Source organism: Paramisgurnus dabryanus, chromosome 6 (assembly GCF_030506205.2).
Source record: "Paramisgurnus dabryanus chromosome 6, PD_genome_1.1, whole genome shotgun sequence".
Classification (NCBI taxonomy): Eukaryota; Metazoa; Chordata; class Actinopteri; order Cypriniformes; family Cobitidae; genus Paramisgurnus; species Paramisgurnus dabryanus.
The window spans coordinates 47931076-47955979 of NC_133342.1; the positions used below are offsets into that span (position 1 = coordinate 47931076).

Genomic DNA, 24904 nt, shown 5'->3' on the forward strand with positions numbered 1-24904 from the left:
AGTGGTTCCGTCTGCTGTTGAAGCAGCGCGTTTGTTTCGCGGTCAGACTGCGTTTTAAATCACTCACTTCAGCGCTAAACCTAACTTACGTTATATTATGTCTGTGGCTTTCGCACCGCATCGGCAACGCGCCAAGGGCGATATAACGCCCGCGGGAATACAGAAGGTAATTGTGTTGTGTTATTTACGAAGCGTTACGTTGGTTGTGTTTGCTATAGTAGCTTCGGCTAATGAGTTAGCCATGACATCTCTCCCGCCAACATTCACAATATTCTTATCAAAAAAGACTATAGGGAGGCATATATCACAATGTTCAGCGGGTAATAGAAAACAAACAATAACGCGTACTTATGATGTAGATGTGATTTTAATGGCGTCTGAAAGCGCTTCGGCTCTCTGCAGTCTTTGTTAGCCTCTACATGCTCGGCACACTTGTGTTTCTGTGTAATTATCGCAATATTTCGCATTTACAAGCGTATCGAACCACGATCACCACCAAACACGGTGCCTTTGATTTATCATCAAATATGAAATTTTCACTAGTCGGTTGTTTTGAATTCAAACGCATATCATGTTGTGCTTGTATGCTAATAACATAAGTTGACGATAGTGACAATCACAATAAGGTTTATTTTACGCGTGTTCACACAACAAATTAGGGCTGCTGACACAATAAACAATATGAATTAAAATACAGTGACAAGCACAATAATGTTTAATATCATGTCAATTAACTGTTATGTATGAATAAGCTTTATGCACATAGATCCATACAGTAAGTAAATGTTATTATGAGTAAGCACGTATATGTTTATGTTTTCAAAGGGCTTCAAATGATTTCATTTTTTTTTTCAGACCTTTATTTCTTTCTGGAGGTTTATTGAGATTTGTGTCTTGAAGTCTTCTGATGTCTGATCAGAATGTTTCTTATGTTCTTGTGACTTAGCTGTGTTTTTGAAGCTTTGATTGTGTTCACAGTGCGCAATATAACATGTGTTCATATTTCACGTGTAAAAAACGCGGTATTTTTCACACAATTGACTTATCTGTATAGCGCTGTTTTCACTGTCCTAAAAACAGACTCATGTTTTCCTTGTTCTGTGAATTCGCTCCTTCAGAAATACGTAACTTTTTGTCTGATTGTGCAGCTGGTTTAGTGTGTTGTGATTCTAAAGCAGCTTAGCTGGCGACTGACGTATTCCTGTGGGCGGAGTTTAGTTTAAAAACGTTTAACTGACGTCATTAAAGCAGGAAGTAGAGGACTGTGGTCCAAACCGGCCGTTCACTGTAGGCTTTAAAGGTCACGTTCTTCCTGATCCCATTTTTTTAAACCCTAGTTAGTGTGTAATGTTGCTGTAAGAGCATAAATAATACCTGTAAAATGATAAAGCTCACTGCCAGGCGATTTATTTTCGGGACGGCATATTTTCTGCCTTTTTGGCAGCTGCAACTGGAAGTCATTAAAACCAGGCAAAAAAGACAGGAGTGGAGGGTGATGTTTCTTCAAGCTCTAGTTTGAATATCAATGACAGGCACTTCAACCATGTTTTCATCACTGTATTTCAAGAGGCGATCTAATTCCTGTAACTTTTCTCTTCTAAAGTTCGGTAAAAACACATAATGGGCTTAAAATCTTGTTTATGAATCTGTTTTATAATGAGAATCTCTCTTTCAACGTGCCTATGTGTGTGTTTGCCGTGCGACAGCCGATTTGAATCTGACAGAGTTCGTCACTGTATATATTAAAAAATCCCACACAAACATTACAGTGTAAATGCTAGGATTAAGATTGATTTTATATATAACAGATAATCTAGATCAGTGGTTTTCAAACTGGGGGCCGCGAGATGGTGCCAGGGGGGCCCAGTTTTCTGACATTTTATGAAATACATTAATTTATCATGAATTCTGTGTAATTTAACATAAAAAAAATAAGGCTACTAACCAATAGCACTACTTTGTTGTATAATTTAATGTTTTTTTTTTTTATTAAAATGTTGAGTTTAAGAACAGTTTTTTTGTCACAAATTTTCTTTGGGGGGCCGTGAAGGAATGTACCGTACACAAGGGGGGCCACAAGCTGAAAAAGTTTGGGAACCACTGATCTAGATACATTTACCCTGATACGTTTTTTAAAACATGGTAATGTTTTAATGTTTTGCTTTAGTGTTTTAATGTCAGACAATCATTGAAGTGTTTGAAAAATGAAGAGAAAGGCAGCAGATATAGCATCATTATTCAGAAAGAGTAGCAAGAAGCAGCCAAATGAATCTTAGTAAAATGCATTTCAGTGGCCTACAAAATTCACATGATTTTCTGGTCTCTATAGTTTTTTCAGCAATGGGAAATATAAATCCTGGTTTCAAAGTAAATTTCAAAAGTTTTATTTGATTAAATAGTTAAAAAAAAATTAGGTTGAATTATGAGTAAAATTTGTATGTTAATCTCATGTATTGTATGTTAATTTATTTTAATTAAAATTAAAGTATTGTAGCAATTGTATGTTATACATCATTGTGATTAACGCACCTATAATACTTAATAGTATTTTAAGGTTGGATGATAGAGATTTTATGTGCCACCCCAGAGTAACTGCTGGCCCCTGCCTGGCCACCCCTATGAAAAATCCCTGGCTCCGCCACTGATTAGCAAAACACAAAAAATACATTATATTATAAATCTTTACATCGACAAGTGACTTTTGTGCATGGACAAGTAAAACATAAATTTACTTGTCCAAAGGGCAAGTTTCTCAAAAAGTTAATGTCAAGCCCTTTAAAGCTTCATAAACGCAGAAAGAACGGGAGCTTTAAAAGGCGAAATATATTGCTTGGAAGTGAAGCTTTATCATTTTGCAGGTATTATTTATGCTATTATAGCAACATTACACACTAACTAGGGTTTAAAAAATGGGATAAGAAATATTGTGACCTTTAACGCTCTGTGTTAGCAGTGTAAAGTGTGTGTGTGTGTGTGTTTGAATCATGATCATGATGTTATACCTTGAATTAACTGTATGTCACTATTATGTTGTGTTAATGTATGTTTGAAACAATTATAAATATTGTTCAGATGCTTTAAAAACAATGTGAAGAATCTGATTTGTTGGATTATTGATCATTGTTTAATGTGTGTGTATGTGTTATCTGCAGTTACTGGATGAAAACAATCAGTTGATTCAGTGCATTATGGACTTCCAGAGTAAAGGAAAAACAGCTGAATGCTCACAGTAAGTTTATTCAAAAGAGATGTTTTGGGTAAAGCACACTGTTTATAGCAGTGGATTTTTACATGCAGATGTAGTTGTATATATGTGTGTGTGTTTGTTTACTGATGCTATTTAAGACAGAATAAACTTAAGTAACGGCTTTCATATTTAAACAAGATTAAGGTCGATCACGGTAATTGTGTATTAAATACAGCATGTAGATAGATTATTTGATTGTGGTAATATTGTTTGTTTGTGTTTTTCTCTTTGCTCTTACAGCTATCAGCAGATGTTACACAGGAATCTGGTCTATCTGGCGACTATAGCAGACTCCAATCAGAACATGCAGTCTCTGCTGCCCGCTGTAAGACTCGGTTTATATTCACACACACTGTTAGACAGGCTTCATCAGTCCCTCCAGAAAGACGCGTTCATGCAATAGCATGATTCAACGCATAATCAGCCAAAGTTCGCATATTTATGCGGGGGCCGCATTTTTTCAAATAGGCCTCACTTTCGCAACATAAATTGCAGATTTCTGTGGGCAAAATATATGGGGCTTGCATGATTTCATAATCCCCGCATGTTCCCGCAGTTTTTGCAACACATAAAGTTGCGTAAATATCCCGCATATTCCATTGCATTTTTTAAGAAAACATGACGCAAGATCAAGGATTTTTGCCTGCAACATTCACAAAAAAACTGTATTTTTCTGGAAGGACTGATTCATGCTTTATTTTAAATAACAGTGGTAATAAACCAGAATGTAGGCTGTGTGATGTTGCCAGTTTTCAATTGAAAACCCGTCTTGGGCTGTGTTCACAAGATGTTTCATCTTACCCAAGTTTTCTCATAAATAACAGTAAAAGGTTTTAGGTAAGAGTTTCCTTTAAGTTACTGAGACCAACTTAAGCCCGGCGTATAGTCCGTTTTTTTTTACGTGTACACAAACGTATGCGCACGGTTGAACAAAGTGTAGTTTATTTAACTCATTATGCGTTCACAGTAGAGTTCTCAACCGGCTTAAAAATTACAACCTGACCGACCCGGCCCGTGGCTTTTAAAGCCCGGACCCGATGTAACCCGACCCCGCCGACCCCCCCCATGCCTTTTTTTTTCTCATACATGTAGGCTATTATCATGACCAGCAGATGGGAATTCAAATCAAGCTTTAATGTTCATGCCTTTTAACAAACGTTTAACTTTAAATATTGGCTATATAAATATGGCTTAAATAAAAAATCACACAATAATAAATAGTGCTGTGTTCAAAATATCGATACGACGATACATCGTCATGGACGCCTGATGATGCGCGCATCGATACAGCACCTTCCGTATCGATTCGGATGTACTTTTGAAAGTAACGTGACGAATTGCTGTTGATCCGTGATCCATATGGAAAGGACGCATGTGTCCCGCGGAGTACGTAGAGTTAAAGGTGGCGGGGTATACTTTCACTTTGCGTGACTGTCTCGCTGGCGCACGTGTCTGCATAGTGAGCCGCGTACTCGCGCTCTCTCTCTCGCGCGCATTAAAGTCAATGAGTTTAGTATGAAAGCGCAGATATCTTAGCCTATACTACTGCAAAGGGCTTTATTAGCCATGCTCTTATAAAACAATACTAACACATTTGAGAAGAAACACGACAAAGATTTGCATGTGAAAAGTGTACGTCTAGAGAAGAGATACAGAGCTACTTCAAACTATAACTGTCACATTAATAATCTGATTTCTATTCAATAGTATTAAGTCTGACTGCATGTTTATAGATATATTCATAGATGTAGAATAATGAGAGACAATAGTAAGGCACCATCTTTGTAAAACTGCTTTTAAAAAAACATAAGTTAAGTACTAACTCTGGGATTTTAAATATTTCTAATAGCTAATAAATGAATGGCAAAAACACAACTGTTACAACACTGCTTATTCAATGTACAATAAACAAATAATAATAATGTTACTAAATTCTGAACAAAAATGTAATTTAAAATAGTCTTGTATCGTGATGCGCATCGTATCAGGACCTTTGTATCGGGATACGTATCGTATCGGAGAATTGTAGGCGATACACAGCCCTAATAATAAATAAAAAGAACTCAAACATGTACCCAGCCAGCGGCTTCTCCTCCTGTAGTAGCAAGCAACGGTGAATTCACCTGCAGTAAGTTTACTTTTCTCCATCTCTTCTTCTCCAGGCAACAGGCGTGCACGCAGTGATGGCAATAAGCTCTGGGCCGGCAGCTCCGGTCTGGATCCGTTGCTGATCCGCTCCAGAGCTTATTGCTATCCCCCGCCCCTCTCTGTGATGCACGTTGCACGCAGCAGCCAGACCAGACTTTCTTTACGGTGAACAGCAGTGATGATTAATAATTTTTTCACGGAGCGTAAAAGATTAAGCCCGACCCGACTCATTTGCTTATATTTTGGGCCGACCCGTTGAGAACTGTAGTTCACAGATGTTCGATGCATGTGCGTTGCATCTTCTGTGCTACATACTACATTCTTCTGTAGGTGCATGCGCGACCTACGTGTAAAAGGTACGCACAGTTACAGAAATCCGGTGTTGTGCGAAAAAATGAAACTACTTCTAGCTTAAAAGTGAAAAATCTTATGGATGATGTCATCAAGATTGTTAACTACTGTCTATTCCCGAATATAAGGCAACCCTGATTACAAGTCGAACCCCCTTTTTAAAGTTTACCATTTTCATAAGTCAAAGGTGACCAGTTTGGTTCCCTACATTCTTCGGTCCCATTATATAACATACAGTCTATCATGAGATAATAACACTTTGCCTAGGCCAGGGTTCCCCAAATCTCACCCTAGAGGGCCGGAGCATTACAGAGTTTAGGTCCAACCCTAATTAAACTTACCCACCTGTGATTGTCTAGTGATCATGAAGACCTTGATTGGCTTAATCAGGTGTGTTTGTTCAGGGTTTGAGCTAAATTGTGCAGTGCTCCGGCACTCCAGGGTAAGATTTGGGGAACCCTGGCCTAGGCTGTCCATTGCATTCATTAACAGTGGAAGACGGCCTTAAACCCGGAGGTTTTTTTATGTGTACGCAAACGTATAGTATACGTATAGTATATTTGACTCGTTATTTGTTCATACCTTCGATATCTGCGGATTGCTACAAAATGCAATGCATTTCCTGGGGTACATACTACATTCTCTTGTTCACGCAGTTTTAGTTTAAAAAATCTGGTGGTAAAGTGCGTGCATGCTTTTCTGATGACGAAATCTTGTGTATGCTTAAAAACTGCACTATACTTTAAGCTTTACTGTAAATGACCATAGTTTAACAGGTTGCTATAGTCCAGGTGAATTTGTTTGTGTATTTGACCACAGTTTTGCAGATGTACAATATGATGTAATAGTCTAGAGCTAGAAAATAAGAACGCATCATTTATTGTGAGGAAATTTATTGAATTTAGTGAACTCGTATTCGGGTCACTAAAGTATGTCTAACTTAACCCATATTTAAAAATGTTAAAAAATAAAATGTTTAATTAGACTACATTTTCAAATCTTTACAAGTGTGTGTATATACTCAGTTAATTGCCTTTGTTCAGTAGGTTGAGTCATGTCTGTATCTCAAAAACAGTTAATAAATATGCATATAAGCAGCATTTTCATAAACATGATAAACAACAATTAATCGTGCAAATGTGCGTTTTCTCAATGAATGAGTTAATTTTAATGAATCCCGGCACATCCAAAAGCCGGGGGGCGCTCTCGTGCAGAAACTTCCTTTGTGCCACAGAAGAAGTGGCATTACAAACGCTATTCCAGGAAATGTCTATAAGAATATTTATATCGCTGTTCTTCAAATTGTTTCTGGTATTTTTATGATAATAAAGAATATTTTAAATAAGTTTGTTGAATGGGTGTTGCTTTTATAAATGCGCGTTATAAACGACTCATGATTTTAGATTGATAAGGACTTCCTACTGACCAAATGCCGTAGTACACACACAAGCTGTGCATGAAACAAAAGATTCAGAATCAATTTCAGAGGCATTTTAATTGGACACGGGATTAATCGTTGCAGCCCTAATGTTGTGTAAACGTAAAAGAAAAGAGCAGCTTCTACTTGACCAACGTCTGCATGAAAGATTGATTGTCATTTTAGGATCATCTGTGAAGTGACTTTTCACAGATTTGAGGTATGATTTGCGCTAAAATGCTTTTTTGTAAATTGGCAAGTTAGGCACTACTTTTAGCCTTAAGATGTTTTGTTAATACAGCCCCTGATCAAGAATAAGATGCATGGATTTTCTTTGAATGTGTGTTTATATATAGTTAGTGTTTGTATGGATCAGACACATTTCATTAATTCCTTACCATAACAAGTTTGCAAAAAAATTTTTTCTTGCTCAATGTCCTGTTGGACTTATAAAAGCATTATAAAAGTTCATGAAATAATTTTCACTCATTGTTGTGATTACTTAAATTAAATATTTTGAAAAGGTTTACCTGGCAGTAAATATTAATACGCATAAAACATTTTAAATGTAATTATTTAATTAATATATCTTTCAAAAACTGAAAATTCTTCATAAGAAATAAACACAATAAAGTGTCTGAAAAATAAATTGCAATAAAAATGCAATCAATATAAACTATACCAGAACAGTCCTAAAGTAGTAGCCAATCTTACTAAGGTCATATTAGTACTGGACCACGTGTCTTCTATAGTGCCTGCAAAAAATTAATTCCTTACAGATCCTTAAGAATAGCATCCTTCACTTCCCTAAATTTGCAATTGCTGTTTTAAAAATGCATGTTTTACCTGGCAGTTCATGCTGCAAAACTTTGAGTGGTAGTATTTCTTAAAATGCTCCTTTTTCCACTGTATTGAATGGCTTTGCAATGTATTGTGTTACACTGTCAAAGGGACATTTTACCCGTGGAAACGTTAATCTTTATTGAAAGTGTGTCAGATTTGTAGTCGAAATGTAACATAAATATTAAATTTGGGGCCTGTTTGACTGAGAAAAGACAGAAAGTGACTTGGCTGGATTTGTATGGAAGACAACAACTCCCACAATGCACAGCTCTCTACAAGCCACTCCCACTAATCAGAACACCGCCTACTAGGCTAGCTACCACATTCAATTCACACAAAACTTCTAGTGAAGAGTTAGTTTGCAGATCCATTAGTGAATTACTCCCCGTTTATATATTTTTTTCAAAATGGTGTTAGAAACACTTACTTTATAGTCAGACGTCTGTTTGCTCCTGCAGGCTTTGGCTGTCGCTTCCACTTGACCTTTGGTATTCTGAAATGTATCCAGAACTCTGCTATCCATATGCGGTGCAAAGCTTGGGTGGTTCACTACACAAATGTCCATATCCTCATCTGATGTACCAGAAGAAATTGGCATCTTTGAAATTCTCTGCAGCAGACGGACTCCATTTCTGTGTCCGTAGGCGCACAGTGAGAACACGGGCACCACCAGTCCCTCCCAGCTCGAGTCAGTTCGGGCTCCTCGCCCACGACAGGCAGGTCTTCTGCCTCAGCTGCAGCAGCCGCCTCCTGTTCCTCCATCTGCCTCAGCTGCTCATCCGATTCCGATTCGAGAATATCATATTGATTACCTTCGGCCATTGTTGTAAAACATCAAGCCTGGCTCCACTGCGTTTGTTAGCTTAGCTTCCAATGGCGGCTGTATTGTTTATTTTTGTGTATTTTTGTTTATTTTCTTAAGTCCCACCCACTGATCTGTAATAGGTCTGTAGCTTGAGTGGGTCCCACCCATAGCCCCCACCTTGGAAAAATGAGGAATGACTGTCTGTAGTCTTTCACCCTCGACAAAGGTACAGCAGTTCCTTCTTTCAATGATTCAAAATGACGATTTTTACATCATTGAAAGAAAACTGAATGAATGGTTCATGACCCTTCAAAAGCATGACTGGGTTTCTAAAGATACAAAGCTAAATGCAAATGGATAAAGTGTCCCTTTAAGGAGTGCCTTCTGATACTGTCTCGTTTATACAGAAGCCGCAGCTCCCCCTTGTGTTTTTTAAAGAGATGTGCAATCATTGCGGTGATCTGAAATTGACGATTATTTAATCACTGTGATAGCCCTTTCTGTTACTGTGGAGATAACCTACACGTTTAATTCCAAAAGTAAATGTAGTTTCTCTCTCTCTTCATATCTGTCTTTTTACAGCCACCCACTCAGAACATGGGCATGAATCAAAGCGCAGCTCCTCCTCAGCCACCTCATGGTCACAGTTTGCCCTCAGATGCTGCGCCCGGTCCACACATGCAGAACCAGATGAACGGACAGATTCCAGGTAAGTCAAACACTATACCTCTCTAATGCACTTTTCAGACTTGGTGTTGCCAACCATTTTCAATAGGAAGTAGCTAAAGCCTGCTTAGAAAGTTGTTAAATGTTACTAGATCACTTACCGCTAGTGAAGTTTATTTGGGTGACAGACTTAAAGAGTCAGCTATTTTATAGTGCTCGCTCATTATGCATCTACACTCACCTAAAGGATTATTAGGAACACCACACTAATACTGTTTTTGACCCCCTTTCGCCTTCAGAACTGCCTTAATTTTACGTGGCATTGATTTAACAAAGTGCTGAAAGCATTCTATAGAAATGTTGCCCATATTGATAAGATAGCATCTTGCAGTTGATGGAGATTTGTGGGATGCACATCCAGGTCACGAAGCTCCCGTTCCACCACATCCCACAAGATGCTCTATTGGGTTGATATTTGGTGACTGTGGGGGCCATTTTAGTACAGTGAACTCATTGTCATGTTCAAGAAACCAATTTGAAATTATTCGAACTTTGTGACATGGTGCATTATCCTGCTGGAAGTAGCCATCAGAGGATGAGTACATGGTGGTCATAAAGGGATGGACATGGTGTTTGGGCGATATGCCCCATTTTGAGATTGTCCTATCGTCAGCCTGTGAGATCGGCGATACACGATAGTATCGGGGGGCGAAGCAGTAGTTTACTCATTTTCTATCTTTATTACTCATTATGACAAGTCACTTGATTGGTGGAAAAAAGAACAAGAGCAACACCATCATGACCGCAACCTTCTTAAAACTGATGCCATAAATCCGAGCACGTCATCAGGCGCTCTAAAATGTCCTGTGTGCAAGGGAACGAGACTCGCTGGTTTTAACCCCTTGCGCACTAACAGCCTCTCTGGTGCAAGGAAATGTCAAAGCTACAGTTGCTCAATTATGGAAAAAATCATAATCCTGATCATTTAACATGATTACTTAATGACTGTAAAAACATGCATCTGCGCACACAGACGCGCACGCACATACAAACAATTAAATGCATTTGTTTAGTCCTGTTGCAGAAGGCTACACGTGTCAAGCAGTGGTGCTTTCAGAGGTGCCTTTTAAAACACACCAGTCCAGCGAAACGCGATCATATTTTAAACACAATTATATTTTAAACACGAGCGATGTATCGCTACAACTCCTTGAAATGCATATCATACTACCTAGTGATCTGACTTCGGTCTGAGCGCAGCTCTCTGCACGTCCGCGAGAGTAAAAAGAGGCGCCATGCAGCGGGTCATATTTTAAACAAAAGCGATAGTTTGCCTCAGCTCGCATGAAATGCATTAAACTGAACAAATACATAAGGATGACTACTTTAGTTTGTTTAGTTTCGGACAGATGTGAGAGCGCGTGCACGTGAGACAGAGTGAAGCGCAGCTGCTCATGACGTGCTTGAAGGAGTCCAAGACGCGCGCATTAAGTACAGGTGCGTGCAAGAAGGAATTCTCTATTTATAAGTTCTCCTCGTAAAGTGAAGCCCACAAACCCTCATGTGAGGAAAAGCATGCAATGTGGATGTTAATGTTAAACTATGATAACTATAGAGGGTTTTCACGATGCGTCATCAGAGCAGAAGTCGCAATATTGGAGGCACTCCGCATCACAACAGAGCACAGACACTGAAGTATATCACGAACGTCGTCAAGGAAAATGGTTAATTATTGCCGTGTTTGAGGTTGTATCATTAGGACAGTTTGAGAAAAACATTTGGAATATTGTCGACTTCAAAAAGTTATAAAAAACCAGGGAAAGGAATGCAAGAAATTATCAGAGGAGGCGGTTGTGGTTGGCAAAGCTCAAGAAAAAGAGTAGTATTGTATTAGAAATTTGATTATAAGTACACGAATGCTTCTACTTGTTGTGCTTTATTTAAAGAGTATTTAATATGTACTTTTTAAAGGTATACTTTTAGTGTATGCACAACATGTACTTAAATACAACTAAATTTTGCGCTGCAATGCCTTAATGCCAGTGTGCTTAATTGCTCATAACAAATTTTTTATTGTAATGATAATAATATTTTTAATGGTAAAAACAATTATTGCTTTTATTGTTTTACTGTGTGCTTTATTTTACTGTAAAGCACTTTGGTAGGACACTGACTGTGTTAGATTTGCTATATAAATAAAGCTGACATTGATATATGGGCTCGGCATGATAACCAGATAGTTGACTATATCGCGATCGGGATATGCAAATGAAGAAAGAATCGCCGGGTCGTCACGGATCCAAGAAGAGGGAGCTAACTCGTAAGGATCTGCACAGCCTATAAATTTTAATATCTCGAAATATCGTGCCTTTTCTTGTGGTCCAAGTCATTCCCTATATGCCTTTGCATCTTGGACGCGTTTTCTGTTGTTTAGACATGTCTACATTCACTTAAAGTTTCCAAAGCGCACAATAATCCATTGTACTACGTTCAGTTCTTTACACAGAGTGCCTCCACAATGGCCGCGCATCCGTGTTACCGCCCAGAACGTGACGTCGGTGAAACGTCTAACGTCATGACTATCGACCATGAAGGCCTGCTATTGGCGATATGTCTGAAGATCGTTGATACACGATACTATTGTCTATCGGCACAACCCTAGATGGACATGGTCAGAAACAATGCTCAGGTAGGCCGTGGCATTTAAACAATGCCCAATTGGTTATAAGGGGCCTAAAGTGTGCCAAGAAAACACCCCCCCACACCATTACACCACCACCACCAGCCTGCACAGTGGTAACAAGGCATGATGGATCTCATTCTGTTTACCCCAAATTCTGACTCTACCATCTGAATGTCTCAACAGAAATCGAGACTCATCAGACCAGGCAACATTTTTCCATTTTTCAACTGTCTAATTTTGGAGAGCTTGTGCAAATTGTAGCCTCTCTTTCCTATTTGTAGTGGAGATGAGTGGTACCCGGTGGGGTCTTCTGCTGTTGTAGCCCATCCGCCTTAAGGTTGTGCGTGTTGTGGCTTCACAAATGCTTTGCTGCATACCTCGGTTGTAACGATTGGTTATTTCAGTCAAAGTTGCTCTCTTATCAGCTTGAATCAGTCGGCCCATTCTCCTCTGACCTCTAGCATCAACAAGGCATTTTCGCCCACAGGACTGCCGCATACTGGATGTTTTTCCCTTTTCACAACATTCTTTGGAAACCCTAGAAATGGTTCTACTGGGAAAATCCCAGTAACTGAGCAGATTGTGAAATACTCAGACCGGCCCGTCTGGCACCAACAACCATGCCACGCTCAAAATAGCTTAAATCACCTTTCTTTCCCATTCTGACATTCAGTTTGGAGTTCAGGAGATTGTCTTGACCAGGACCAGACCCCTAAATGCTTTGAAGCAACTGCCGTGTGATTGGTTGATTATATAATTGCATTAATGAGAAATTGAACAGGTGTTCCTAATAATCTTTTGAGGTAAGTGTATATTCACTAAGAAGCAATCATGTTATTGTAAATAAACATTGTTCAGCTTCTGCAAATGCACTATTCTGTACTCAACTGTCTATTTTTACATAATGTCTTCATTTGTAGTTCAATGGCTGATTTTGTCTCCCTGTCCCATGTCTGCCTTTCTTTAGGTCCTAACCAAATGTCCATACAAGGGCCTGGACCCAACCAGACACCCAGCATACCCAGTGGATCCATGAACATGCCACCCAGCAGTCATGGCTCTATGGGGGCGTATAATCACGCTGGACCCACCTCACAGGGCATGACATCACAGGGTCAGATGAATATAAGCCAGGGACAGCCCATAGGCACTTACGGCCCTCGCCCCAACATTAACATGCAGCCCAACCAGGGTACTGTTAAAAATCGGCTTTCTGATTTACCATATTTTAAATATGCTGCCGATTTTTATCTGAAAAATACCATTAACTTGCATCATTTAAATCCCTCCTTTTTAGGGCCCATAATGCACCAGCAGGCACCCTCCCAACAGTACAACATCCCTGCCACTGGTGGCAGTGCACAGCATTACCAGGGCCAGCAGAATCCCATGGGCATGATGGGTCAGGGTAATCATGTTATGGGACAGAGGCCTATGCCCCCCTATAGGCCACCACATCAAGGTTAGGAGTAACTGCTTTTATTGTGCTTTGTGCTCTTTTATTCTCATATCTTGCAATGGTCAAGTCTCCATTTGTTTAAAGGCGTAAGCGTGTGTGTGTGTGTGTGTTTAGGACCTCCACAGCAGTACCCAGGTCAGGAAGAATATTACACAGAGCAATACAGCCATGGAGGACAGGGGGCGCCAGAGGGTATGACACTAACTCTTTATTTTCAGTATTTTCAGATGTAGATCTATTGATAGTACAGTAAATGGTGTTTTGACATAAAACATCTGCATAGAGCATGTCAGTAATAAATAGGGCTGGGCGATATGTGTCAATAATTAATGCGATATGGCCCAGCTTGTCAGTGAAGTACGGCTCTGTGTAGTAAGCAGCTGATGGCGATTTATTACTAATCAAGGAACTGGCTTAACTGATGAAACGCGCATGAGAATCCCCCGATATATATCGCCCAGCTTTAGTAATGAATTGGGCTAGATCTGATTCTCGCGTCATGGATTGCTGGACAATAAAGAAATGCTGCTTTACTTTCAACCACTTTAGTACAATGAAAAGTCAGAGTTGTGCACATTACAAGCTCAGGTGTGAGGACAAGTCAGACTGCCAGCCGTAAATGCATTATAAGCTCTTTCATGCGAAGAAAAGCACACAGTGCAGGTTCATGTCTTAAATGCAGGTTAATGTGAAACTATGATGAAAATAATAATATAAGAGCATGTTTCACAAAGTGTTTTAGTGTTAAAACTAGCTCCTAAATATCTGATAGCAGTAGTCAAGAGGATAAAACCAAATCCTAAACAATGTTAAAATGCCTTTACATGTATAAGTTGAGCAAGTAACATCCGTTTTTGTATTCAGTTTGGTTTTCTTTTATGTTTGCAGGTTTATGATTCTCCTAATATGTTCATTAAATGTCTTTTGGCTGTATGGTTCACCATTAACATCAGTAGTTCACAAAAGGTCATTTATAGCTAAATAAATTATAATCCTTATAGCACCTTTTTAAAAGTGTAGGCATATCTGACAATTGTTTATGAAGTGCAGACATGTCATGAGCTGCAAGTTAAAACATTGATGTGTTTAATTGCTGTTTAGGAGAACTCTTGGTGGTGAGATTAAATGTTTTGTGAATACCAGGCCCTCCACTAAAGAGAGAAAATGTCACATCTCTCAATTGACCTGAGGGCAACTAATAACAAATCTTTATATTTGTGTGAACTAGCACATGAACTGAATAGAGAGCCATGTGGCAGTACTGGTTTTGTAAATGCTCTTATGGTTTTTTGATGTCATTGGCTTGATTTGTAAGTCCCACTGGTTTGTGTTTTACATCAGCAGTGAAGATGAATACTACAACTCTCATCATTCCTCTTATCTGCTGTTGTTGTTGGGACCTCTAGTGGTGACATTGTGCCTTTTTAAGCCTGACTGATTCCTGACTCTTTCCTGATCTATGATAAGGTCCTGTAAGCTTCTTTCTTCTGTCTGTAGGAAACTCACAGTACGGTCAGCAGCAGGATGCGTATCAGCAGGGTCCTCCTCAACAGCAGGGTTACCCACCACAGCAACAGTACACTGCACAGCAGGGTTATCCTGGACAACAACAAGCCTACGGTACGCCTTTACATATCACATACATGTTGGTAGTTGACATGGATTAGGGATGGGCTTTAAACTATATCACAATAATTTCACAATACTATTAACTACATCACAATAATTCACAGGCTGCATGCAGTTGCCCATTATCAAATAGGCTCCTAAAATATACAAACATCAGCCCTTGCAATAATTGAAAAGTAGGGATGCACCAGTCCGATATTTTGGATCGGTATCGGGCCGTTCCGGGCTTTTTTGGCTGGATCAGATATCGGACTAACAGGACCGATCCAATTCCAATGCTGTTAAAATGGTTGTTATTGAAGCACTATATTCCAAGTCTTCTTAATACACTCGTTAGCTTCATGTGAAGGAACAAAGCACATTTAAAGATATTTAAGTTAAGTTCACGGAAACTCTGTAACTTAGTCGCAACTGGGTTAATTCACGGGTGAAGCGGACGGATGAAACGTGTCATTCACACACACTCTCTCTCACACACGCACACGATAACTGTAGGCTATTTTAAAGATCGTCAGTGGTTCATGTAGGTTGTCTACAAATCGGAAGGTTGGTGGTTCAATCCCCGGCTCCACCTGACCAACTGTCGAGGTGTCCTTGAGCAAAACACCTAACCCCAGCTGCTCCCGACGAGCTGGATGGTGCCTTGCATGGTTGACACCGCCGTCGGTGTGTGAATGTGGGAGTGAATAGGTAGCCTGGTCCAACCAGACTCTCGTACATTCATTTCATTTGTACAGAGAGTCTGGCCACGCTCCATTGCAAAGCGTTACTTCCGTTAAGGAGGGTCCATTGTTGAAGTTTAAAACTATTGGATCTGCGCAGAGTCACTCAGGATCTGCCCTACGCAGTCGCTAACGTGTGGTCGTGACGTATATCATGCACCGAAACCGGACGGAAACAACAAGTCAGAATAATCAGACAAACAAAACTTAGCAAACCTGGTTCTTGCTCCGGCTTTAACTTCTGTATATTCGGCAGTTTTGCAACACCGGAACGAATAGCTTTTCTCACGTCTTTCTCCGCTGCCATTACTGAACTACAACTCAAACTGACGCACAACCTCAACGTCATCGTTCTTAGCCACCCCCATCTGTTCGCTGATTGGTCCTGCAGATTTTTGCAGGAGAAAACGAAACTCTATAGAGCCATCCCAGACGTACTGCTGAAGCGAAATGAAAATTAAGCGGAAGCAGGTAGGAGGGCGGAGCCAGGCTAGTGAATGTGAGGCAAAATTGAAAAAAGCTTTGGATGGCCATTGGTCTATGAAAGCGCTATATAAATGCAGTCCATTTACCATCTGATTTTATTAAGTCTCAGTAAGCGGTTGGGTCGATTAGAGCTGCACGATTAATCGTTAATTTCAGTTTCAAGGTGGAAAGACGCAGTCTCAGCGGACGTTTTGTTTTGTTTGCCGCCAAACGTTTCTGCCTTCCGATTGGTTGCTGCCGAACCGCATCATAGCTTATCACCATAAAGTTAATAACAATCCATGTGGCAGCAATCTGCACCAAAACGTATTAGTTTTTTTATTTAGGCTGCTTAAAATGTATATTTTTAAGTTTCTTTAAATAAAATGAATACATAATCACTATACAGTTAACATTAACTGAATTTAAATATTATCTTAACTTATCTGAAACTTTCAGAAGCAGAATTCTTTGCACGTGTAAAAACTAATGTTAACCTAATGTTCAGGAGTTGAAAGTCTTAAAAATAAAATGGTTCTTGAGAATCGTTAGTTTTATTTTAAGCAAAAGAATCGTGATTCTCATTTTATCGTGCAGCTCTAGGATGGATGCAATTCACTATGTGCTGAGCACACGATGCATCTTCTCTCTTTGTGTTTTAACAACTTTCCATTGAGGTGCGAGGATTCCCATGAGAGGATGATTCAAGTGCATCAATTCTGCACCCAGGAAGCCCATAAACGTAGTGTACAGGATGATTTAGGCTCATCAATTCTGCACCCGGGATGTGCATAAATGGTCCGGTCAAGCGCACAATTCCCAAAACAACCATCTGTACACAAACCTTTTTATGGAATTATGGAAAATATATTTAAAATACCTATTTGATCAAAAGTACCTATTATATGTTCTCCTAAACACTGCCATGATTAATAATAACTAATGTTCTTGTAACTTGTAAATCATTTTTAAATTATTAGTTTTTATATTATACTAGATGTAGCAGAAAGCACATTTAACATTGTGTATCTGGTAATTATCAAATATGCCCACAAAGACAGAAATACCAGTATTTTTGTGACCTTGTGGGGACATATTGAGGAAACAAGCTTATAGATCAAACAAAATGATGTTTCTTGAAAATATAAGGTAGCAGAAAGTTTTCTGTGATGGTTGGGGTTAGGGGAAGGGAATAAAATATACAGTTTGTACAGCATAAAACCATTACGTCTATGAAATGTCCCCACAAAACATGGAAACCAGAATGTGTGTGTGTGTGTGTGTGCGCGTGCATTCAATTTTAAATTGTTCAAGAAAAATACAGTAGTATCGGATCGGCAGGTATTGGTATCGGCCATTACTCAAATTTTCTGGAATCGGATCGGAAATGAGAAGTGGTATCGGTGCATCCCTATTGAAAACTTTTCAGATATATTTGTCTTCTGTAAACTCTGCTTAAAACATTGCACAATTATACTACAATAATAATTGACAAGTTTGAAATGTAAATGCAGATTCTTTATTTAATCATACATCGAATAATGCGAAGATCGAAAGTAAGAAGTGATGGATGAATAATTCATGGCAGGTGTGCTGAATCTGAATTCTTTGAGATTTCAGAAAGAAGATGATGAGTAAAGATCAGGAGTATGGCGGTGGAGAGGCTGCTGCACTCGATTCATTGTTAAGAAGTGTTCATTGAGCTTTGATTGATGAGGCCAAAGTACAACATCAGATTATTCAATGCTTAACTCACTGCAGTGACTGCAGAAATCAAAAACTCACTCAGATAAGAGGACTCTGATCTGTCTGTCAGCAGTAAGATCATCCTCAGATCAGACACCTGTCTCACATTTTTCATCTAACAGATCAAACTGTCAATCTCACAACCGGAGTCAACACATCACCTCGATCATGGCTCAGAGCGAGAGCGAGAGAGTCAGTGATTTCACACACACACACACACACACACACACACACACACACACACACACACACGTGTCTCTTCATATTTCACTAGACTTGTTTTCACTCTGCCCTGAGCTGTGAATGGATCATACACATAAATACTTTATCACTTTCCTTTCCTTATTGTAGAGAGAGTTTTTACTGCTACATTGCAAACAGTAAGATATTGTCTAGGGGTGCTCGGATTGATCGGGCACCGATCGTTATTGTCCGATAAACGCTTTAAGAAGTAAAAAGGCAGATCAGTAGAGCCGATCGTTTGATGCAAGACTCATTGTTAAGCTAGATGTGTTTATCATGTGGCACTATGCAGACGGAGAGACAGAACAAGTTTCACGAGTGAAGTACACATACAGAGCCGTGTGCTCTCGCTGTGACTTTGTCATAGGCTACTCCTGTCTGACTGCGCAGCTCTGCGTGAAGTCAAACACGCCTACTGACTTGACTACATTTATCGGTCTGCAGGACCCTTCTGCAATGTGCAACGCGTGTGCCAAGGAAATCCAACGATGCAAAAAGCACCCTTAACATTTCACAACCTTGTCAGATATTTGAAGGTTAATCGATGCAAATGAATTAGTTGTTTTCAAAGTTAGTGGCAAGTAGGGTTAAAAAGATCAACAAATTGACACCAAGTTTCAAACCTGACCTATTACGACTGACGTTTCATTGATTTTTACAATTTATTGAAATCATGACAATTACAGCATTACACATTTAGATATGCTCACATTTCTTAATACGCGTTTTTTGCACCATTGTTACATTTGAACCAATCACGGACGTGCCTGTTGAGCTTATGAATGTAATGTCCACTAAACACTCCAGACTCACGCTTTTATCATAAACAACTAAGTTTATTATGAAGAAAGTAAGATACATGCAGATTTTTTCATTATAACGTGAGTCTTGTGACATTAAACTCAAGTCATTGACCGCTTCAGTGATGATCGTTCTTCATACAGTTTATTCACAGTTTTTGTTCATCAAGCTACCAGCCAACATAATGTACTAATGCTTGAACATCAAACACCATAAACACATCTCTGCATGTTTTGTCTATGTTAAAGAATATGGCATGTTAAACGTATTCTGTTATTGACACAATTATCATTACATTATGAAAGCCAATAATAAACAAATTATTTTTCATTTAATATGCTTTATTAAGCCAACTCAGTTTAAAGACACTTCTAATGCCGCTGTGCTTTATCATGCATATACATTCAATGCGTATACATTCATTATATGCATTCAATTACATTAATTTTATTATCATTTTATTTTATTTTATTTTATTTAAAATGACATCTCATAGCATTATACAATTGTTGTGCAGATACAATACTGGTAGTTTCTGCTACGTTTCTTGACATACCAGGAGATGTCTGGAGGTTTATTTGTTAATCTCTAACCTCTTCCCAATAACCAAGCATAGGCTGCTATGGTTTAAGTTGTGAGAGCGAGTGGAGTATGTTTGCACATGTTGTCTGCTAATAAATAAACAGTTGTCAAATGATATTTTTTTTTAATAATACTACGTTATAATACGTTTTAAGATGTTTTTAAAAAGAGATAAAAAAATTATGCGACACTATAAATATATGGGTTTAAATAGACCGGTGTGATCGGTACATGTGAATGATACTACTTTCGGTGATCGGCCCCAAATATCCTGATCGGAGCACCCCTAATATTGCCCATCCCTAACATGGACATTTAATTATTTACGCAAGTTAGATTTAAATTACTGATTTTTTTTTTCTTCAAATGTTGGTTTATGTGTATGGTATCAGACAGATGCCTTTGGTCATTTCAGAATATCTTGCTTATTGATTATTACAAAAAACTGTGAAATATAAAGCATTGTTTTTGTATTAAAGAAAAGGAAAGTGTGTCTTTTTGTTGTTTTGCTCTAGATTACTGTACCATACGTCTACACTACTCTCTCCATCCATTGTTTTCAGTCACGTGGCCCAAGGACTGTTATTAATCTGTTTCATTCTGTATTTTATAGTCCCTTAAAACTCTCAGATTAATGCCAGACCTCCTCTTTGGTAATGTTTACATACATTTTGTGGGAAATTTCTCGTGTTATACTGAGGCCAGAATTAAATTTTATACCACAGGCTGTTAAATGCTTTGGTTAAGAAATGTTTCACGGGTGTTGATGATTTTTCTGTAAACCGCACACATGATCTGTCAAATGTCTTAAAATAACCACCAGAGCCATGTTTGTGGTAACCCTGGTATAAGAGGAATAATTGACTCCGGTCCTTTGAATGATTTTGATATAATGAACACCTGCGTCTTGCCACCTTGTTGTGCGCTATTTATGAAATTATTCAACGGCTTGTCGTCAATTGTTTCTTATGTATTGTATTGTGTATTAAATCATATTAATGAAATGCAATAATGTTCAGTCTTAGCATACGTTTATTACTCTTACACCTTTATTAGATCACTTGTCGTAATAAAAGGATTTGCAAACTTTGCAAACTTTCACTCTTTCACATCACTTTCGCATTTTCACATGACAACTCCTAAGCTAACTTTAGCAGTTAGTTTAACTAATCACTGTAGTTGGTTGCCTCGGTAACAGGTTAAATCCAGGAAAGAAAATGGGTTTTCGTCTTTCTGTAGAAGCATAGCCCAGGTTCTTCGTCTTGTCGGTTATTGCATTTGATTGTATTCAGTATTTATGCTAAACTAAAAAAGTCACTTTCTACTTAACCTGCTGTGAAGGTAACCCTAACCCTAACGACACATGAAGGGTGTTTCTCACAAGGACTTGCCTTGGAATTCTGTTTGCTTCACAGTGCATTCCCTTCTGATAGTTTAAGGTTAGAGTCCTCCACAACTTTAAACGCTAGAATGACATAAGTGTCCATGGAAACATCATAACAGCTCCCGCCCTCGTGGTGGTCTTGTCATAAAAACTTTTAAGTGAGAAATTAAAGATAATGCAATGCATCATCTCAAGAAGTTGATCCCACTTTCCATTAATTCAGTACTGTGAATGAGAATTATATATCAACCATTTGAGGTCTCCAAGTTCTATACAGAATTTGCAGTTATTTACAAAAAATCAAGGAAAACATAATTGTCTTTGTGTAAAACATGTTTTTGTCTTGAATTTGATATTGAAATTGGGTGAGCTCTGTGCTCACTCATTTTCTACCAATGTTTGGCTTGTAGTTTAGCATGAAATTGGGTAATGAAAGTGCCCATTTGAATCTTGCAATGTTTTTTGATGTGTGCAAAGGATTGTGGGTGATTTGAGGTCACAAAGGATAGCTCATGCATCCTTCTAAAGTTGCCGAATGTGTATCAGACTATTCATAAGATGCAAATTAGCGATACTGAGAAGTCTGAATTTGTGATGACTAAATGAAATGTAATCGATTTTAAAGAGCCAGTTAGATGCCAATTTTAAGCGTCCTATCACGGTTTATGAGTCCCGGACAACATGTTTAAATGCATGCAAGGTCAAAAAACACTGTCATTTTCTCAAAATATACATAAAAAATTTCCCAATTTCTCAGAGATCCCCAAACGATTCGTGTGAAGCCGTTCAACGACTCAAGTTTGCCTAAACCCCACCTTTCAGTAGCCTACTCTGCTCTGATTGGTCAACTGACAGGGTGTCTTTGCACAGATGGCACAGACCAACAATAGTGCAACATGTATTGACCTAATGCTAACATGATTTACTGAAAAGACATTATCGACATCAATACATATCATTCATCATTAATCCAAGCAATAAAACTGCCGATAGAAACTAACACTTTACACTCATTTAAGTATTTAAGTAAGCTTACCGGGTCATAGCAAAACCGTAAGAGAGCATGCGTTAAGACAACCGCTTGCTAACGGGACTCTCTGACAGTATAGTAAGATTTTAAACAACGACATCATTCATCATTAATCCAAGCAATAAAAACGAGGATAGACATTTTACACTCATTTAAGCAAGTATGTAGCTATAATCATGCTTACAGGTTGTGGTTAGGAGACACATGTTGTTCCAAATAAAGTGGGTACTGAACCATCTTTCATTGCCAAACGTCTAAATCCCTCCGTTAAAAATAAATTTGAACCACTGATTCTTCACAGCCAGGCACATTTAGTATATCCCTCCTTGAAAAAGTCTCTTTTGGTAGTGAAAACAACACAAACTGAAAACACAGCGTGATATGATGTTTACACTAGGGTTGTGACAATTAATCGGGCAAATGCGCGTTTTCTCAATGAATGAATTTGAATGAATTACGGTGAAATGCAGCCACATCCAAAAGCCAGGGGGCGCTCTCGCTTAGAAACACCATTTGTGCCACAGAAGAAGTATCATTACAAACACTATTCCAGGAAATATCTAGAGGCATATTTATATCGCTGTTCTTCAGATTGTTTCAGGTATTTTCATGACAATAGAGAATATATTAAATGATTGTGTTTGACGAGTGTTGCTTTTTTAAATGCACGTTATAAACGAGTCAAACTTGTAGTGATTTTAGATTGATAAGGACTTCCTACTGATCACGGAGCTGTAGTACATGCACAAGCTGTGCATGAAACATTGAATCGGAGCCTTACGATTCAGAATCGATTTTAGACATGTCTTTTTAATGGGAACGCGATGCATCAATACACATCCCTAGTTTACACACTAACTAGCTGTGGACAGGTCATAGTTTTCGTTTCTCCCGCGGGCAAGGCTGTAGGCGGAGATTAGTATCTCGTGTGACGTGGATAAAGACAGGCAGGAGATTCAATCCATATAACTGCTCGTTTCAGCGATTCAGAGTCGACTCCCTACTTTAGAAGCCAATACCTTTTATTAATCGTGCACTTTTTGGTTCAACTACTTTGCACATTGTTTACATTGATGGACAGCTACATGACACACTGCAATACAGGTCAGTTTTAATTTTGGATCTGTGTGGCTGTTTAAGAAATAAGTGTCAGAACTACCCGTTGGTTTATCTAAAGTCTTGTGTCTTTAAACTCTGTGTAAAACTGGACGTGTCAGTCCAGCTTACATGGAAATGGGCATAAATGCTAATTAAGAAGTTATTTTAGCACAATGTGCCTTCTGCTTTCTGTTGCCTGAAGCGCTATATGTCGTCTTGAACCACTGGTGCCGACTCAAATATTTGTTCCTGCTAAATAAATGTGGCGAATGTGAACTTTACAGGTCCGTCTCAGGGCACTCCAGGTCAGTACCCAAACTACCCACAAGGTCAAGGACAGCAGTATTCAGCCTATAGACCACCACAGCCCGGACCACCACAGGGACAGCCACAGAGACCCTATGGATTTGATCAGGTGAGATCACTGTTGTTGTACACTACAAGTCATTAAAAAAAACTGCTTTCAGGGTGTTGTGGCGTTTTTATTTATTTGTGAATATGTGTCAGTCAGTGGCATTTTACTCTCTTCTAGCAGTCTCATTTACAGGTGTAGTTAACATCACAACATCATTAACTCTTTATTCTCACAGTAAATGTGTTCCTCTTGTGTGTCTTTCTTTACAGGCTCAGTATAGTAACTATCAACAGTAAGTGTTTGACTTCCTGGCCGAGCGTACCTCTCATCATCATCATCATCATCTGAAGAAGAGTTACTGCTCTCTCTGGCCCTCTCTCTCTCTCTCGTGCATCATCTATGAAGAAGTTTATCTTCCCCGCTCATACAGACTGAACGTTACCTTGTTACTCAACACAGATGTTTTTCAATGTGAATCACCTACAAAACCCAATCAACTTTACACCATGAAGAAACAAAGTGTACTCCTTTTTGTTTTGTTTTTTCAGTATTTGCTATCAACATGTGTATAGAGTTTTACTGAATTCATAGCAGCAATGCCTTAAATGAAACAACTGCCGCCCTTACAGCAAAATCAGTTGCTATAACAAGACACACACACAGTAATGTTCATATGTAGAATGTGTTTTCAGTTTTGTGTAAAGTTCAGATCATTTGATTGTTTTCTTCCCCTTGTTGCTAAAGTCAGAGAAGCAATAACGCTGTGGTGAGCTAATGGGGATTTTTCACCAGGAAATGCTTTTTAGTTTCAGGTTGAAATCTATGCTATGATGTGTAAATGTTTAAATATTTTATTCTTAGGAAATGGAGCTCAGACTCCGAGTCCAATGAGTTGTTGAATTGTAGCTCAAAGTGTCGTCCCGTTGTTTAATGATGTATTTGTATTTTTGAGTTTGGGACATTTTGTTGACTATGACATGTATGACTTGTTGAAATGATTAAACCTTGTTGGTACTGTAACAGTTTGGCAGTCATGTTTGAATCGTGGCACAGTGTGCCTTATTACATTTGAAAGTCTATATTGTTTACCCCAGTATGCAAAGTAATGAAAGACGATGTCGGTGTCAGAAGCAAATAATTTGGTGGGTCCCCTCGTCCACACACAGACAAAAACATTGGAATGGCTGCAATTTTCATATTCTGTTTCCTTTTAAATAAGGTAATGTTTTT

General features: G+C 38.7%; 1 protein-coding gene across 3 annotated transcripts; it reads left to right on the forward strand.

The window, feature by feature from the left end:
- On the forward strand, positions 1-24694 carry ss18 (SS18 subunit of BAF chromatin remodeling complex). Of its 3 annotated transcripts, XM_065272963.2 has the most exons (10): positions 1-166; positions 3153-3229; positions 3488-3572; positions 9394-9520; positions 13128-13352; positions 13458-13622; positions 13734-13811; positions 15117-15239; positions 23604-23734; positions 23944-24694. In XM_065272963.2, the coding sequence occupies exons 1-10, from the start codon at positions 98-100 to the stop codon at positions 23968-23970; spliced, it is 1107 nt and encodes a 368-aa protein (XP_065129035.1). In that variant the 5' UTR covers positions 1-97; the 3' UTR covers positions 23971-24694. The 3 variants fall into 3 exon arrangements, with proteins under 3 accessions (XP_065129035.1, XP_065129036.1, XP_065129037.1); XM_065272964.2 differs by lacking the exon at positions 13734-13811; XM_065272965.2 differs by lacking the exons at positions 23604-23734; positions 23944-24694 and adding an exon at positions 18056-20896.
- Positions 24695-24904: the final 210 nt, after the last annotated feature.